This window comes from Grammomys surdaster, unplaced genomic scaffold, assembly GCF_004785775.1.
Source record: "Grammomys surdaster isolate TR1022 unplaced genomic scaffold, NIH_TR_1.0 142, whole genome shotgun sequence".
Lineage (NCBI taxonomy): Eukaryota > Metazoa > Chordata > Mammalia > Rodentia > Muridae > Grammomys > Grammomys surdaster.
This window is the reverse complement of record NW_021604600.1, coordinates 4,960,425-4,977,746: the sequence shown is the minus strand read 5'-3', so window position 1 is coordinate 4,977,746 and position 17,322 is coordinate 4,960,425. Positions and strand designations below refer to the sequence as shown.

At 44.7% G+C, this 17,322-nt stretch overlaps 1 protein-coding gene across 1 annotated transcript in view; it reads right to left on the bottom strand.

Annotated features, from left to right (window-relative positions):
• Window positions 1–17,322, bottom strand: part of Hs3st4 (heparan sulfate-glucosamine 3-sulfotransferase 4) — a 401,599-nt gene that overhangs the window by 383,756 nt on the left and 521 nt on the right. The window contains exon 2 of the mRNA XM_028764209.1: window positions 16,586–17,280. Within this exon, the coding sequence (XP_028620042.1) occupies window positions 16,586–17,280 (695 nt within the window). The remainder of the gene's footprint in view (window positions 1–16,585; window positions 17,281–17,322) is intronic.

The following is a 17,322-nucleotide window of genomic DNA, read 5'->3' as shown; positions in this document are numbered from 1 at the left end:
TGTGTGTGTGTGTGTGTGTGTGTGTGTGTGTGTGTGTGTGAAGTCCTTCCAAATGCTGAGACCTTTAAACCAACCACAGTAGGAAGATCGTCTCCATCTTTCACAGTAGAGAATCTATGCTCTGACTTCTCCAGGAGCCCAGACATGAGCCCTGGAATCTATTCATGAAGGCAGAGATATGTTGGATTTGGCTGTGGAAAGGGACTCTGAGGAAATGCTCCACCTGTCAAGCACAGACTGTGAACAGGACTGCCTAAGCATTGTTTCCTTGCAGGAAGTAGCCTCTTGCTGTGACAAAGGTTTGCAAACACTAACAAGCTCATGTTCCCACCCAAGCTGCACCAGTAGGACCCAAGGTATATTTGGTAATCATTTCTTCCTCTCTATGCTCACTTTCCCCTTAAAATGCAAAATCTGTCATCATCAGAGTTTGCTGGGAAGATTAACCAATATTATAAGAGACTCGGTGAAGTGTCTGTCATGTAAGCGTGAAGAACTGAGCTGGGATCCCCAGAACCCACATTAATCCAGACATGGTGGCTCACATCTGTAATTCCAGTACATCCCTAATCGCCTAGCCTAGTGTATACAGATAACAAAAAGAAACCTTTTCTGAAGACTGAAGGCAATGACCAACATCTGAGGTGGTCCTGACCTCAACATGCAGCAATGGCATGTACACACACACACACACTCACACATGTGTCCCTCTGGGTTTGGTTTTGCTTCAGTCTCCTAGAGAATTATGGAAGCTAACTATTGTTGCTAAGAATGTGCCAAAGTGCAGCTGCTGTAAAACAAAAATTCACTCAAGTGAAGTTCTTATCTGTCTTTAAATTTCACCTTTCTTTGAAATAAGAGCACCTTTTACAATTCTTCAGAATCTGAAAACAAGCCACAAGAAATTGGGAGATGAACGTTTTCTGAAAGCAAAGGCTATGAGAAGCAGTTTTGCTGCCACTCCTAATTCCTCCATCTTGAAGGAAATGAGGGAAGAGCCTCTCACACGTCCCCATCATGGTGGTGGGGCTCAACCTAAGGGAATGGTGGGAATCAGACAGCAAGGGCAAGGAGCAGATAAGGCTGGAGCTGCCAAGAAATCCAAAGACAGGCTGGAGCGTGTTCCAGTGGGGGGCTGCTTCCCTAGGACACACAAAACCACCGATTCCATCTCCAGTGCCATGAAAGAGGAGGAAGGGAAAGATGGGGAGAAGGGTATGGAGCAGCAAATGGACAAGAATAAGGATGGGGAGGGAGAAGAAAGATGGAGAGGAGGTATTGAGAGAAGGAGGGAGGAACAAGAGAGGGATGTGAGAGTAAGGACAGAGAGGAAGTTAATGGGAGGAGGGGGAAACAGGAGTAGGGAGAGAAAGGAAATGAGAGAGAAAGAGAGACAGAAACAGAGTGAGTGAGAGAGAGAGACAGACAGACAGACAGACAGACAGACAGAGTCAGAGACAGAGACAGAGAAAGTCAGAGAGAGAGAGACAGAGACAGAGACAGAGACAGTCAGAGAGAGAGAGACACAGAGAAAGAGATATGAAGTTGTCCCCAGCATCGTACAGGAAATTGGCCTGTACCTACTGTGCCTAATAAATGACCCAAGGTCAAGTGTCCTCATGTCTCTTCAGAAAGACCCATAGAGACACTGTAAGACTGTCGCACTCTGGGACACTGAAGAAGGTAGCATTGTTGCTGGATAAAGACAGCCACATGCTCACAAGATACATCTGTTTAAACAAAACCCCAAGACACTCACTGGATTTGACAAGGTTGATTATATTTGCCTCAAAACAGGGGTTTAATCTTCATTTAAAAGTCTCAAAAATCATAGAAAACTAAATCGAGCTTAATTCTTTATTGTAGGCCTTACCTTAAGTGAAGAAGATAAAATAGCAGAGGCAAGGCTGCTCTAAAATTCTGGACTATCTGGTTGTTATATTAAGGCTGATCAAACGCCAAGACATTTTGTTTCTCCCTCTCTACTGGAAGGGATCCTGGGCAGGAAGATTTAATGTGGTGAATGATTTACTTGCTATTTGAAGACTTCTCCTGCAAGATATACAGTCCCTTTAATTTTCCCAGGCAGTGCTAGGAGTTGCTACGGAAGTGACAGAAATGTAAGATATTCTAAATAAACAACCAGTGGCTTCTAGAGGTGATTCTTTCAACTTTTTCCCAGGACTTAACACCTTAAATGCAAAGACTGGGCCAGTCTCTCCCTCTTTTGAACACTCTTCTTCCCACCCTGCCCTCCTTCCTTGCAGAGCAACAGAAGGGGAATTTTTGAGAGTCTGTTGGAATTCACCTCAGGATAAAGGCAGAACGGAGAATCTGACCCAGGCCTCTGTCTGTACACAAGCCAGCAGAACCCACAGTGCTTCTGATTTACTCAGTTGTGTTGCAGTGGAAGACTGCATTTCCACAGAAGTCTAGAAGCAGACATCTGTCGTGTTGGCATCCACATACATTTTTTCCCCTCTGAGAACTATATCCTGGTATTGCTCTAGGAAAAATCCCTGCATCCCTGTATTGTGTGCCTGGAAAACTACTGACCTCCACCCTCTGCTCCTCAGAGGCAGGGGCTTTGGGAACAGACTGAAGTCTCCTCTCCACCCCCTGCAGTTTAGGAAAAGGAATCAGGTGAACACTCCCTTCATAGCCATAATGCAGAAAGTTTTATGAATGTAGCCAACCGCCTCAGCAGCAGAATCTAAAAAATTAAAATCTGGTGGCATCATTAAGCCAAGATAAAGCCACACCTTTAAAAAATAAAGATCCCTGGGAAGCCCTGGGGGTGGTAAGAGGCTGAATGTCCTCAGAATATATTGAATATATGCACATATGAAATTCTCAAAGAATAAAAGAATATTAATTGTTTAAATATTCCCATCTCCCCACCTAGGACATCTCAGATACATGAGCTACTTATTAAATTCCTTTGGGTTTATGCTTAGCTCAGATTTTACCTGGAATGATGAATGCTATAAAGCAAATGTATCCTGGCCCCTCACATTCTGAGTCTAAAGTGAATTCACAGGCACTGGAAATGGTTTTCTTTAAAGGCACAATACCAAACAGTGATTGGAGGTTTTCAAATGGGCCTTGATTTAGGGAAATCTCTACTGGGTGACTGAGATATAGAGAAAGAGGAAAGCCCACTCCCAAAGAAAGCAAGAAGCCTTCAGGAAGACAATCCAGGAGTGAGTAACAGCCAGTCCGCAGAGAGCAAGCTCACTGTTATCCTCAATAAGGAACTCAGTGGCTCCGGGTGAGGTCATGGGGCTCACTGGCTAAAATGGTTGTGTACTTTGTAGAGATTCTAAGGGAATAACACCCATCAATACCTGGTACAGGCACTATAACAGTTTCTACTATTAATCACTTTAACTTATATTTAGTTTATCATGGGATGCTCATTGCTGTCCACTGAGAATCAGGAGAATACTAATACCAGAGAGTGTTACCTGACCTTATTCTTTCTTTACCTGAGCACAAATGAAAAAAATCTGGCTCAGAAGGAAGCTGGGAGGGACACTCAACTGTCAGTTTATTCTAAACAGGATTCTACACATCTGTCTCAATACCTGTCAATTGTTGCCCCAGCATGAGCCTTTTAAAGGCTCGGTTGTGACTTAGGGGCAACAGTCATGGGGTAAAACCAATCAGGAGGTTGAATGCAATGCATCTTACAGTCACCACCTGGTGGCTGTGTGTTTAATTAGCAGGGATATCTCGAGAGGGACATAAATAAGTGGCTTTTAGCTTTACCCCAGCAATGATAAAGTCATTTTGTGGTTCTATATTAGAACCAAAAATTCCCAAGACAGGGGAATTAAAACTGGGAAAATCAACATAACAAAAACTTGGAGTGTGGAGGGATTAACTACAGAGTACAGTGATTCAGTTAACAGCAATGTGACACTGTCCAACGGGTGAAGTTCCCAGAACTAACAATGCTAGCTAAGTCCAAGTCTATGTGACCAGGACATATGGAAGATAAGATGGTTTAACAAAGACACAAGTGAATGGAAGATGTCAGACACACAGTTAACTGATGAAAAGAATTCCAGGTGGAGGGAGAAACAAGGGTAAAGGCCCTGGGGTAGGTCGTGTTTAGATGCTCAGGCTAGCACAGTGTAAACAGGAGCAAAGAGAAGGGATGAATGAACACGGCTGCAGAGGAAAGGATGCATCAGTCTTGTAGGGCTTTGCAGGTCCCAGCCAGGCTTGGAACTTCTTCTACACGGACTTATTTGGAAATTAAAGGGAAAGAAGGAGTACAATATGCTTTATACTCTAAAACAGTCATTTACCATGGTTGCTACATAAAAATGAGATGACAGAAAGTCAAGTAGACAAGGGATAATGATTGTACCAAGGTAAAAGGTGCAGATAAACAGACAGACACACACACACATAATGTACATACATATGTATGTAGATATACAGTTACATAGATATATGGCTGATAGAGATATGAGAACATATACAAACATGTGTGTGTATATGTTTTATATAAATACATACAACGTACTTGTCTATGTACACTTAAATATACATGTATGCTTACCAAACACATGCATGTGTTTACAAATATTTAAGAAACTTAGTTTTCTTCTTTGGAAACTCATTTTGTGAAAATTTAAACAACCACTGAGTTTTCATTTACCAACAAAACCTTGTTGGCACAGAGAAGGCACAAATCTGGAAGGGAAAACCAACTCTCAGTAGGTGGGTAGACACGCCTCTTAGGCAGCATATCTGCAAGATCTGTGCTGATGATGGAAGTTCAGAAGGCATGGGATCCTTGATAAAAAATATACTGATTAGAGAAATGTTGCTTGTTCTCTAAAATATCTTGTGATTTCCACTGGATACTGATAAACACACACACACACACACACACACACACACACTTAATTTATTTCTCCTTCCAACTGGAGGCGTTTTCGGCAGAAGGGAATTGAAAGGGAAGCAGTAGGCTGCAGTGTAGCACAGTGATGTCAAGCACAAGTTCTTTGATTTGACCTCTAGCACAGAGAGCTAGCAATCAAGATGGTGAGAGCAAGAACAAGGAAGCAAGAGATGAGGAGGAGGAGAGGGAGACAAGGAGATAGGCTATGGCCATAAGTCTGTGCAAGCTGCTGTAGCAGACAGCTGGCTATATTCATTTGCCCTCCTTAGGCACAGAGTCCTTAAATGCCTTCCCAAGCTCTTTTGCAGCTAGGTGAAGTCTTGGAACTGAATTCTTGACACTAGAATGAGACTTGAAGTTAATGGGTATGGTCTTTGTGCAGAAAAAAATTTGGTCCCCTTCCTTTCTGAGGGAAAAGTGTGAATGGAATGAAGTCCCAGGAAAGAAAGGAAAACCTTAGAGCTTTCAACTAGATGTAATTTGGGACTGCGTGGTGACATGTGGCAATGTCTGGAGGCATTCTTTATCTGCCCTGATTGAAAGGGAAGTGCTACTGCCCTACAGTGTAGTGAATGAGGCCAGAAATGTTGGTAAGTACACAAGACATGTCTTCAGAACAGAGTCTTTGAGACCATCCCAAAACATCACCAATGCCAAGGATGAAATGCTTTATTGTAAGACAGTGGTTCTCAACCTCCCTAATGCTGTGCCTCTTTAATACAGTTTCTCATGCTGTGGTGACCCCCAACCATAATATTATCTTCATTGCTACTTACCTGTAATTTTGCCACTGTTGTGAATGTTCTGTATTTTTCTGATGGACTTTGGGAGTCACAACCCACAAATTGAGAGCCATTGTTTTAGAGCACAGTTCTCAAACCCTGTTTCCAGTCATCAACAGCACATCTCCCTAAGATACAAAGTTCTGTATCAGGAGGCTAGAGCTAGACTAGAGATTCAGCATTTCTAACAAGCTGCCTTGGGGATGGTAGAGCATCAAGAGGAAAGGGATGCGGGTCCAAGTGACTTCCTGGTGTACACACCTGGGGCCTCCATCTACACTGGCTGGCATGTGAGTGGGTTGGTATTCAAACTTGTGCGTCTGTCCCCTTGAGCTTCATTTCAGACTTGGATTTCTGGGTAGCTGGTGTTTGAGCAGCTACGTACTCTGATGATCACCATTCCCTACCTACAAGAGACAGAAACCCCTAGCTTCTATCAGCTACTTGTGCTTTTACATTCTAGAAATTCTGTGCATTCAGACACTGTTCCACTCCATCTGTTTGGGAAGAGAACCAGAAGGCCCTGAAGATGACTTTTTTTTTCCTATTAAAGAAAAGAAACACACAGAGAGAAAGAAAGAATCAAAGTGTTTTGATGACTGCTAGGCACACCTAAACTAAGTGTACTCATCTCCTGTGGCTACTATAAGGATTCAAAAGTTAGTGGCTTAACAGCATGTCAATACCTCATCTTACTGTTCTCATGGCCAAAGTCTAAGATGGAGCTCAGCAGAAGTGTCACTGTGCTGCCTTCCTTCTGAAGATGCTAAAACTCGACTTCCTTGTGTTTCCTCTGATTCTGGATGCTGGATAACTTCCTTGGCTCATAGCCCTTCCCTCTGCTTTCAAAGGCAGACATAGTTGACCAGATCCCGCACATGCTCTGTGTCTCTGGTTCTCTCACAACCTCCCCTTCCATTTATGAGGATTCTTGTAATTAATTGGGTTCATCCAGAAACATGGGACAATCTGTCATTCTGTTAGCTAGTTAGGACATAATCTTATCTCCATGTGAAATCTAATTGTCCTTTGCCATGAAATCTGATGTATCTTGTGAATTAGGATAAGGATATTTCAAGTAACTATTACACTGCCTACCACAAAGGACTTAAAAGCAGGATGGATGGGCATCTAGAAGGTGATATATGAATGAATATACCCGCTTGGGAATCACAGCCAAGGTTTGCATGGGGAGGGGAGAAGATGATGGGCCAATTGAGAACCAAATAAGAGGATCTTCTGGTCACTTCTAGAGTTGATTAACTGCAGGGTAGTCTGACAAAGCAAGCATGCACCATTACTCTTTATGTTGTTTCAGGATTAAAAAAAATTCCAGCGGTCATAAGTCAGGGTAAAGACTTATGCAGATTAAGGCTGCCCAAGAGTTCTCTGGTACCTTCTGCAGTCTGCGCTCAGAACATTTGATATCCATACTGTATAATAGTTTCTGTAAATTAAACTTCTTAATCTAACTTTATGATAAGAGAAATCGTCCTGTATTTCAGGCATTCCCTGGAGTGCAACATCCCAGAAAACCAATTACCTGGAGGAATTCAGAAAACGTGCGTGGATTAACAACAACTAACATGTGTAGACAGACGAGGTAGCTTCCTGCTTAGAACCCTTGTTCCCCTCCTGCAAAATTCCTGTGGATTTAGAAGAGGATGCTAGTCCCATTTTAAAGATGTGAAATACAAGATTCAAAGGTAAAGTATTAATCTGCCTATAAGGGGGACATATGTAGAACTCTGGTTTAAAACTGTAACTTCTAATTTCAGGTTTATCTCTAAAAAGTTCTCTTTTTTTCTTTTTTATTTATTTCTCTTTTTAATGTGTGTGTGCGTGTGTGTGTGTGTATGTATGTATGTATGTATGTACGTATGTATGTGGGTATGTGGGTATTTATATATGTAAGCATGTGCAAGTATACGTAACAGTACATGGGTGGTGTTTGGTCCTAGCTTTTCAACTTGTTTGAGAGTGTGTTTATTTTGTGTGACTATGGATGCCAGACTGGGCTGTGAGCTTTCAGGGATTCACCTGCCTCTCCCCCTATTTCTTCAAGGGAGCCCTGGGATTGTAGACAGTCACACTATATGTCTGGCTTTCCCTTGGCTTCTGGAGATTCAAACTCAGGCTTTCATACTTGTATGGCAAGCACCTTTAAGCACCAAGACATCTTCCCAGCCCCAGGTTTACATTATTTATCAAAATACCTAGTAACTCTAAAATCCAAAGTGTCCTGGGATAGGATAGTGCCAGTATTAAACTCCAATATTTCTCCAGATCCAGCAACTCTCAAGATTCTCACCTCCAACAGAAACTTTAGTACGGAATCACAAGAAGGGAGATCCACCTGTACAATGTATGTCACAAACCAAACACAAAACCCTTTTGCAACTGATTATTAAATGGGAAGTAATGGAGAAATATTTAGCCCTGAATTCAGGACTGTTCCGGCTCAGCCTGGGTGCAAGGATTATGAGTGTGTTCCAGCACATCCAGTGTCAATGATATTTTCATGATGCATTTAGAGATGCTCAATCCCAACAACTCTTGGGATAAAATTTTCTATGAGAAGAGCCAAGGCTGTTCACCTAGAACATCACTCTAGCCACAGAGGCCAGGAAAAAAGAGTCAAATTTTGTCGTAGCAAACAGACACCTGGTTCCTGACAGCCTGCTCTGTGTCGTTGGATACCCTGTTTACTCTCCCAGTTTCACTCTATAGCTGTAAAAGAGGAGTAGCAGGAGTACCTCTACCTGTGAGGCCTGATGAGTGGGAGCCTGCCTAACACACATCCTAAGTGATCCCCCTTGCACCCAAAGTTGTCTTGTAGAATTAGCATGTGAAAGCATTTACAACAATCTATGACCCAAGTTCCCAAGAAACAGGCATGCTCTTTGTTCTCTGAATTCTGGAGTGTTACACACAGAAGGCTCTCCTTTGTCTAGTTGGTTTGTTGATTCTTTATTGTCAGTTAACAAAGCATCACCTGCTGAGTGTCTATTGTATGTGGGGTGCACTGGTAAGGAATCAGATGGATAAGGTCCTTGTTTCTGTGCAGTTGACCATCCAATGAGCGGGTAAGTGACCAGGATAACTTTGAAGAATAATATATCCTATATCCTATATCCTATGAGGAGAGTAAAGCAGCTGAGCAGGGCAGAGCAGGAAGACTTTTATGTAGATGGAAATGGTCTATTAGAAGGGTCTAAACTTCAGCCAACAGCTGAAGAATTGATAAGGAGACACCAGGAACCTAGACACTGGGGACAGAGTCTTCCAGGAAGACAGAATGAGACTGAAAATGTCCTACCAAGGGAGTCAGTGTGACCAGGGCCCAGAAAAGAAACTAACTCTCCAGTATCCACAGCCTATACCACAAGAATTGGCACATCTGTTAAACTTAACAATAAACTGCACTATCAAGGACTGACCCACCCTTCCATTCTTAGTGTGAATCCTATTCAGTCAAGGCTTGTGTTCCTTTATCATAAAATTGTCACAGTCTGGACAATGACATCTCTAGGCACTCTCTATAGATACTCTTAAAAGCCATCTCATCCTTGAAACATGGTGGGAGGGTGTTACTTACCACCTGGAATAAGATGGAATGAGACAGCCCACCTGAGAAGGAAGCAAGACAAACACAGCAGAGGAAAAAATGCAGAAACCTACTGATACCCTTTAGAGATCTAGGCAGAGTTTTCCTAAAGTCCATGACCCAACAGACATCCTAGTCATGTGTGCCAATGAATCATCTTCTAGTTTTGAATCAAGTTCAACTTTTCTTACTTTAAACCACCAACACACATGCAATGTTATATATATATTCCACATGTATATGCATTAGTACACATGTTACTTCATTCCCCTCTAAACTGTAGATTCTTCCTTATTTTCTTCAAAAGGATCTCACTACATAGTCCTGACTGGCCTAGAACTTATTGTATAGATCAAGTTGGCCTCATACTCACTATTTAAACCAAGCTGGCTTCACACTCACTATGTAGACCAGGCTGGCCTCACATTCACTATGTGGACCAAGCTGGACTCACATTCACTATGTGGACCATGCTGGCCTCACAGTCACAGAGATCTACCTACCTCTGCCTCCTGAATGCTGGGACAAAAGGTGTATGCCACCACGTAAAGCTAGTATACTCTTAAAATAAAGGTTGCAAATAATTTTAAGAGTCAGGCAATCCTAACTAGTGAGTGCTTTGGAGAGAAAAATAAGAATCAACTTTCTGCTTTTAATTAATGACAAGATCAGTGCAAAACCTCTAGTGGTGAATTCTAATTTCAAACCGAAAATCCCAAGACAGTTGCAGAGTAGCTTGTTAAACCACAGAAACCAATGGGATTCAGAGCTGACTTCGTTGGGGTGGGGGTTCCATCCCTTCCAGAGATAGCATCCATTATGAAAAACCAACCCTTTCAAGCTCTGGAGCATCCAAGCCAGCAGTCCTCAACTCGTCCAGCATCTCCAGGCCTCTACACTGACTCAATTTAAAAGTAAAATGGGCCTGGTAAGGCTTACAAAGATAAAAAAAATAAATAAATCATGGTCAGATGGCTGGAACACCTGAGTGATTTCATCAGCGCTCAGGCAGGAGTGTCACAGGATGTCTTGGGTTCTGTGGGGAAGATGAAGACACACCTGCCTGGCAGCTTACTGCTTCTAAGATATCCAGAGAAAACGGTTTGTTTTTTGCCAGAGGCTCAAGAGAGAGACAACCCAGAGAACTGGGCCATCCCTCCAGTTCCTCTGGGTGGAGAGCATAACCAGATTACCTCAGGAAATTAGACTCATCTCCCACTCACTGCCAACAGGCTGACTTCTGGAACCCTCTGATTGTTCTCTGGATAACTCCTTAAGAGCTGCTGGGGACTCACAAACTCTCTTTCGGATATAATCTTGAAATAAAAGTCGGTATCCAATGAATGACAAATGAGTCTGGCTTTTTCCTTAGGGTCCTCTATGCTGCAGGGCAGAATAAAAGGAAGGCATTGAAGGAAAATGAAGAAGCCAGATAAGGTACCTTATGTCACCAACTCTACACAAGGCATTTGAGATGTCACTGTGGTTCATTGTCATATAGTGCTTTGGAAGTAAGCAACAGTGAGCCCACTCTATAGATGGAGAAGCTGAAGCATCATGATATCTATCAACTCACCCAAGGTCACACAGTGAGCGCGCTATGGATCCTGGCTCAGAGATGAAAGGGCCAGCCTCACGTCCTATTCCTTCGGACTCCTACATCCATCCCTGCAAAGAGCCTGCTACATAAATGCATTCGAGGATCAAAGTGTTTCAGTCAGAAAAATGGGCTTTATTGATATAAGCACGCTGGTACCTGACATAACAAAGCAAAACCTAGACCCCATTTTTCCTACCTCTTAGGTCTCCACCCTCCATATGAGATTATATCTTATAAACCCAAGTTATCTATGTGGTCAGATCGGGTGTGCTCACTTCAGATCGCTAAGTTGAGGATTTTCCTGCTGAGAATATATGGTTGTGCGCTTGCCTACCATGCATAAGGTCCTGAAGTCCATCTCTAGCTTTGATAAACAAAAGAAAACAAAGAAAGCAAACAGCTGGTGTGGCAGTGCACAGCTGTGGTGTGTTCCTGCACAGAAGAGGCTGAGGCAGGGGGAGCTGGGCCTACCTGCAGGAAATGCTAATTGGAAACAAAAAGATATTTTACATTTTATGTATGAAGTTTCTTTTTCTGCCTCAGTATTTGCATCGGACCCTGTTGGTGCTTACTGCCACATTCCAAGGAGGTTTTTCCCCTTAGCTGTTGCAAAAAGCTAGAAAAGGGAGAAATGCTAACCCAAGTAGCACGTGCAAGCTACAATTCTGGCCACCGCACAGCACACTAGTTACTTTCCTAAATGAGTTTAGCCCAAAGGTCGAAAACTGGTCGCAAGTTGGCTGCATCCAGCCCACAGATGGGTTTCATTTGTTCCACAGTGTTGGCCTACACAGCATATTTTAAGGAACTGAAATCTGTGGCCAGTACCAAAAACCAGGAGACATTACATCAAAACCTGCTTTCCTGTTTCTTCTTACAGAGTAAAAATCTGATAACTCTTGGGTTCTATGTGCATGGAAGTGTAGCCAGAACAGGCCTGACGCTGCCCCTAGCTCAGGGGAAGTGGCCTCAAGAGCATCCTCTGCCAGCTCACTACTTTCATTTATCTGACCCATGTGGGCCCCAAAGTTACCTGAGTTTGTTTAAAATATGAAAAGAGATGCAGGTTGCAAAGTCCTCCTTATTGGGCTTTTCCCAAAGCAATCCAAAGGAGATGAGCAAGGGAACATCATCACATCCCTGATTAGAGGTAAAAGATCAGGAAAGCAAAAGAAACGAGGAAGTGCACAACTCAGCCTCATTTGGACTTCTGCTCTAGGACACTCGCTTTGTGAATAACCGTCTCCACTTTTATTATTTCATATATTCTCCCAACAAGCCTATAGAGAAGAAATGACTGTCTGACAAACTGAGCCTGAGTGATGTCATATAACCTGTGCACTGGAGGTCACTTGGCCAGGAGGTTGCAATGTCTTATGCGAACTCAGTTTTCTCTAGAGTGATGAATGGATGCTGTGATTCCCCCTCAGGGCCTTCGCACTCTTCCCTCTGCTGAGAACATCTTCAACTGGTTCTGTGTCTTACCAATTCACTCTATTTACATAATTCCCAACAAGAGATCACCTCAAAATAGCACACTTGCATGTACAAACAGCTATGAGAGTGCACACACAAGCACACACAAACGTGTATGCAAACATTTGCACATCAATGATCTCAAAGTAAGTTCTAAGATTAAGTGGCAACAATGGCATCTAGGTCATCCTAGAAACTCAGAAGCCCCGAGCCTTGTCCCACCCTCCCCACCTCAGATCTCCTCCAATCCCGACACACACAAGACCTGTAGCATCACAATCCAAGTGAACAAAGATCTCTAGGTATACTTAACATTTAAAAGCTCGACACTGCACAAAGGCCACCCAATAGACCTACAAATCCCTCACAGATATTCTATTACATTCTCTAATAGCCACTTTTAAAGGGTAAAAAGAAGTGAAATTGGGGGGTTGAGGCTCTAGCTCGGTAGTGGAACACACATGGGAGACCATGGCTTTAGCCTTCTAGAAGTGCCAACAACAACAACAAAGCATGGAATTAATTTAATACTGTTCATTATTAACCTCGGTATTAATGCTAGGGTTTCTATATGCCATGAGTAGAAAATTACTGTTGAGCAACTTTTCATTCTGCATATTTATGCTTCTGCCGGATTCCAATCTGGTCACTTGAGCTGTACCAGTCATTAGCATGTGGTTGGTTAGTTGAGTTTTCCTTACTTCCTTCATCAAAGCAAAATGTTCACTACACACTGTTTGGTTTGCTTATTTGCTGTCTGCCTACCTTCTTACTCCACTGACGTTTGCGTGAGGATGGGGCTCCATCCACCTCACGTTTCACCCTATCCTCCATTCCTGAAACAGCACCGAGTGCACACTCAGTAGTCGCTACGCATTTCTCAGAGGTAAGAATTGAAAAGGCAGCTGCCCTTAGCATTAGTGAGTGGCAATGTGGTGTAGGCAAAGAAACAAAGCAACTGGACAGACGCAGGTTTGACTCTCAGCTCAGACAGCAACCAAACCAAGGACCTTGAGCCAGTCACTTACCTCCAGGAATAAAGAAAACGTGGTCATAAAACAGAACCACTGCTGTTTACCCCACAGCATAATCTCAACGCTGCAGTGAATAACACATCTATAGAGTGCCAGCCGGCAATATGGCTGGCATTCCATAAATACCGGCATCTCATGTCCCTGGTCCTTTCTCCAGACACCAGCTAAGAGTGTTGCTGCCAACCACTGGGAAACAAGAGCTCAGCATCCTGCAGCATGCAGTGAGTTCTTGGTGTTACTCCACCCTTCCAATAGAACATAGGACCATAGACCATCACCTTGAAGCTAAGTGGTTTCTAAAGCAAAATGTCATGGTCACTATACATGCAAGTCACAGAAGAGGCAAGTGCTTCCGTCTCTATGTCATTATGATGAGTTCTGTAGCCAGGGGTCTGCCCCCAAAATCCCATCCCATAGAAGGGTTCAAGATTTCTGCCAGGATCACTGTATCATTCTTATGAAATTTGCTTATGATTTTGCCTTTTTGGAGAAAGGAAAAGAAAAGCAGAAGAAGAGGGCTTGATCCACCAGGCTAATACCATCAGCTGGGTCAGTCCACCACTAAGGCTAAGCATCTCTACAGCCTGAATACACACATCCTAATCCATTAGTCCAGTGCTGCCCTGAAAATCGAATGTACATCTTCTAATCTTTGAAGTGTTTTTACATCCCATTAGATTGACAGCATAGGTACAAAGGAAAACCCAGATTTAGGGATAACTCGAGTGATGCCACAGAAATGAACCTGCTAAAGCTGATTTGTTAGCTAGGAGAGAAGCCCGAGCCAGTCGCATTGACAGCAGCAGTTTCTACCACTGGTTTGAATTGAAGCCACTATTCACATTTCTACATTAGGATGTGTTTATCATTCCTTCTTCCAACATGGGAGAGAGGCTCAGAGCAAGCACGAAAAGACAAAACTAATGAAGTCTCACAAATGTCTTCAAAGTATGGCTGTCAGCAATGAGGCCGGGAAGCTCACTGGGCTCCTGTGGTCCCCAGGAGCTTCCTGGAGTCTTTCAATCAGCCATGTTCCAGTGGCTAATGAAACCTGTGTTGTTAGATAGTCACTCACTTCCATGAGGCTTGCTCTTAAAGAGAGTCTCTGCCTCACCTCTAATTGGCATCACTCAGCCTTGTGATTCCATAGGACAAGGGGATAAGGGTCAGGGGTTGAGGACCAAGAGATACCAAATGCTCCTTTTACCTGGGCCCAAGGACCCTGTTCTAGATGTACCATTTGTGTTTAACAACTCTAAGGGCTAACAAATACCAAGCCACGCATGCCACAAGTATTGGCTGGGATCAGGAGGCTGGGGGTCTCGCTCCACCTCACACCTTCAGTAGCCATGTTTTGACAGTGAGGTAGCTTATGTATCTCCTCATCCTGGCATCAATTGAAAAGATCCTAAGAAATCTATCATCTCTTTCCTTTCATTTAGAAAACTCTCCAGAGCCCAGGATAGGGTCTTCCCGGCTCAAGCATTCCCATCAACTTCATTGGCCATCCAAATAAAGCACTTCTTTCTGAAGCACCACTGCAGCAAAGCCACCCAAAACACATGCTGCAAGATTTGATCTTTTACCTCTCTTAAAGGGCATCTGACACTTCCCACAAGATGCACAGCTTTAAAATTAGAACCGGGAGGTGGGGTGCCCACAGTTACCCTCCGATGGCTAAAGCTACCCCACAGAAGAAATCAGGACATTCCTGTAGCTCAGCAGTAAACAGCTGAACCCTTCTCAGACATCTTCCCCTGTCTTTATTTTGCTGTTGTTGCATTAATCATCCTAACACCTTTTTAATTATAATCACAAACTGGAAGCCATGGCTTGTGATGTTATAAATAAGGAATTTTTCCAGTTAAATTAGGCACTTGCTGTTTTATGTTTTGATAGGAAGGGACTGTTTGAAGCCTCCTAAAATATCCCAATTAGTTCTTGCTGTTGAAACAGACAAGACATTAACAGACACATTCCCTGTCTCAGTGTGATGTGCTGGAATGTTTATGGCTCAGTGTACTTCTCTGCAGCTTTTAAGGCACAAGGCAGTTTAAAAAAAAAAGTGGGAGAAACCAGTCACAACACACATGCTTATTACATATTCCCAAAGTAATGGCCAAAACTTTTCCCAGCTGTAATCTAAACCCAGGAAGCATGCCTCTTAGACAGGAAAGCAATCCTGTCACAGAACAATTTTACCTATTGGCTCTGTGGAACTGATAGTATCACTTCAGCTGACAAGGGCTCTGTTTCTGTTTGACAGTTGCAATTAATTATTGAAATGTGATCGAGATGGGGCCACCCGTCCAGATCTGTTATCCAGAAAGATATGAAGCAGTAGGAAAGGGGGGAGGTAGAAGAAGAGAGAAAGGGGCTTGCATTCTGAGCATGTGCATGCACCAATGTTGTTTTAATGTCAGGTTTGGCAAGAAAGACAGATAATAGCTATCTGACCTGCACTTAACTTTCTCCTGTTTCCTTCCTCGAAGTACCAACACCTGATGGTGTCAGAAAGAAGTATATAACTCCCCACAGAAGTAACTCCAGTCTGTCTCCAAGGATGCTCAAATTAGAAAGATCTCTGCACAGGGCACAGATACTCTTAGAGCACCAACTGGTATCTAGACACCTAGGCTCCTGATACTAAATCAACCCAGTGTTCATTCAGCCAAGAGGGACAGAAAGTTACAGATGTAGGAAACAGCCTACCTTTACTATAAAACCAAAGCGCCTACACCGTCTGTTTTTTTTTTTTAAAACTGTTCATTTTGCTCTGACCTTAAAACACTGAAGTTGGATTCCAGCCACGCAAACGCTTTTGAGGGCGCTTTTGATTGATTCCTGGGGATCTCAAAGCCCGTCGTCAATTTAGCTCCCCTGTCTCATTCCTCCGCTTGTTCTCAACCTAGAAACCCAGAGCCCTGGGAAACACCCGGCGGACAGACGGGAGAGCTGGGGATTCCCAGATTTGGAGCCCGGTAGTTCTACAAGGCACCTGCTCCTCCCCTTTCCCTGAAATAAAGTGATCTTTTAGCTGGAGTCCTGTTCTCTCCGCCGCACAGGGACTCTGCGCAACCAGGCCAGGGCTCCCACTGCCCTCCCATGGATGCCCGGGCTTTGGGCTCTCGGGACCCCTCACGCGTCCTGCACTTCGCAGCCTCCTACCTGTACCACTCCAGCCCCTTCTCGTAGTTCCTGTCGAAAAAGTGCGGCTCTACGCCCACTGCTCTTACGTCCGGGTGGACTCGGATAGCCTCCAGCAGCGCGCGCGTCCCTCCTTTCTTGACCCCGATGATCAGCGCCTGGGGCAGCTTCTTCTCCCCATAATCAGGGGTGCTGGCGGGGCCTCGTTCAGCACTCCCATTGGCCGCCCTCCGGCCTTCCAGCTCCTCGGCGGCGGAGGCGCCTGGCTCCTGCGCCCCGCGCCCCAACAGCGCGTCCTGCTCCGTGACCGCGTCTCCGGGGGCAGGCGGGCTCCTGGGCCAGGCGTCCCGAGCACCGCCGCCGCTCGCCAGTCCCCAGCCGTCGGCCGCGGGTGTCGTGAAGCGCTCAGGGGGCTCGGGCGGTGGCCCGCGGCTAGCGTTGTCCGGCGACGGTGAGGAAGCGCCGGGACGCACGCGGGGAGGCAGCAGCGAGGGAGGCAGCAGGCTCGGCGGGGGCTCCGCGGCGGATCCCGGGGGCTCCTGCAGCGCCAGCGGGAACTGCAGCGAACCCGAGCCGCCCAGCAGGCTGTAGCACAGGTAGGTGACGGACAGGGACAGGGTGCACATGAAGAGCAGCTTGCGCGCCGGCGGCCCCTTAGTGGAGGCTCCGGGCAGCGGCGGCGGCGCGGCGAGCGGCGGCGGGGAAAGAGTGTAGATCTCGGGGGGGGGCGGGTCGGTAGAATGGGGGGGGGGGGGGGG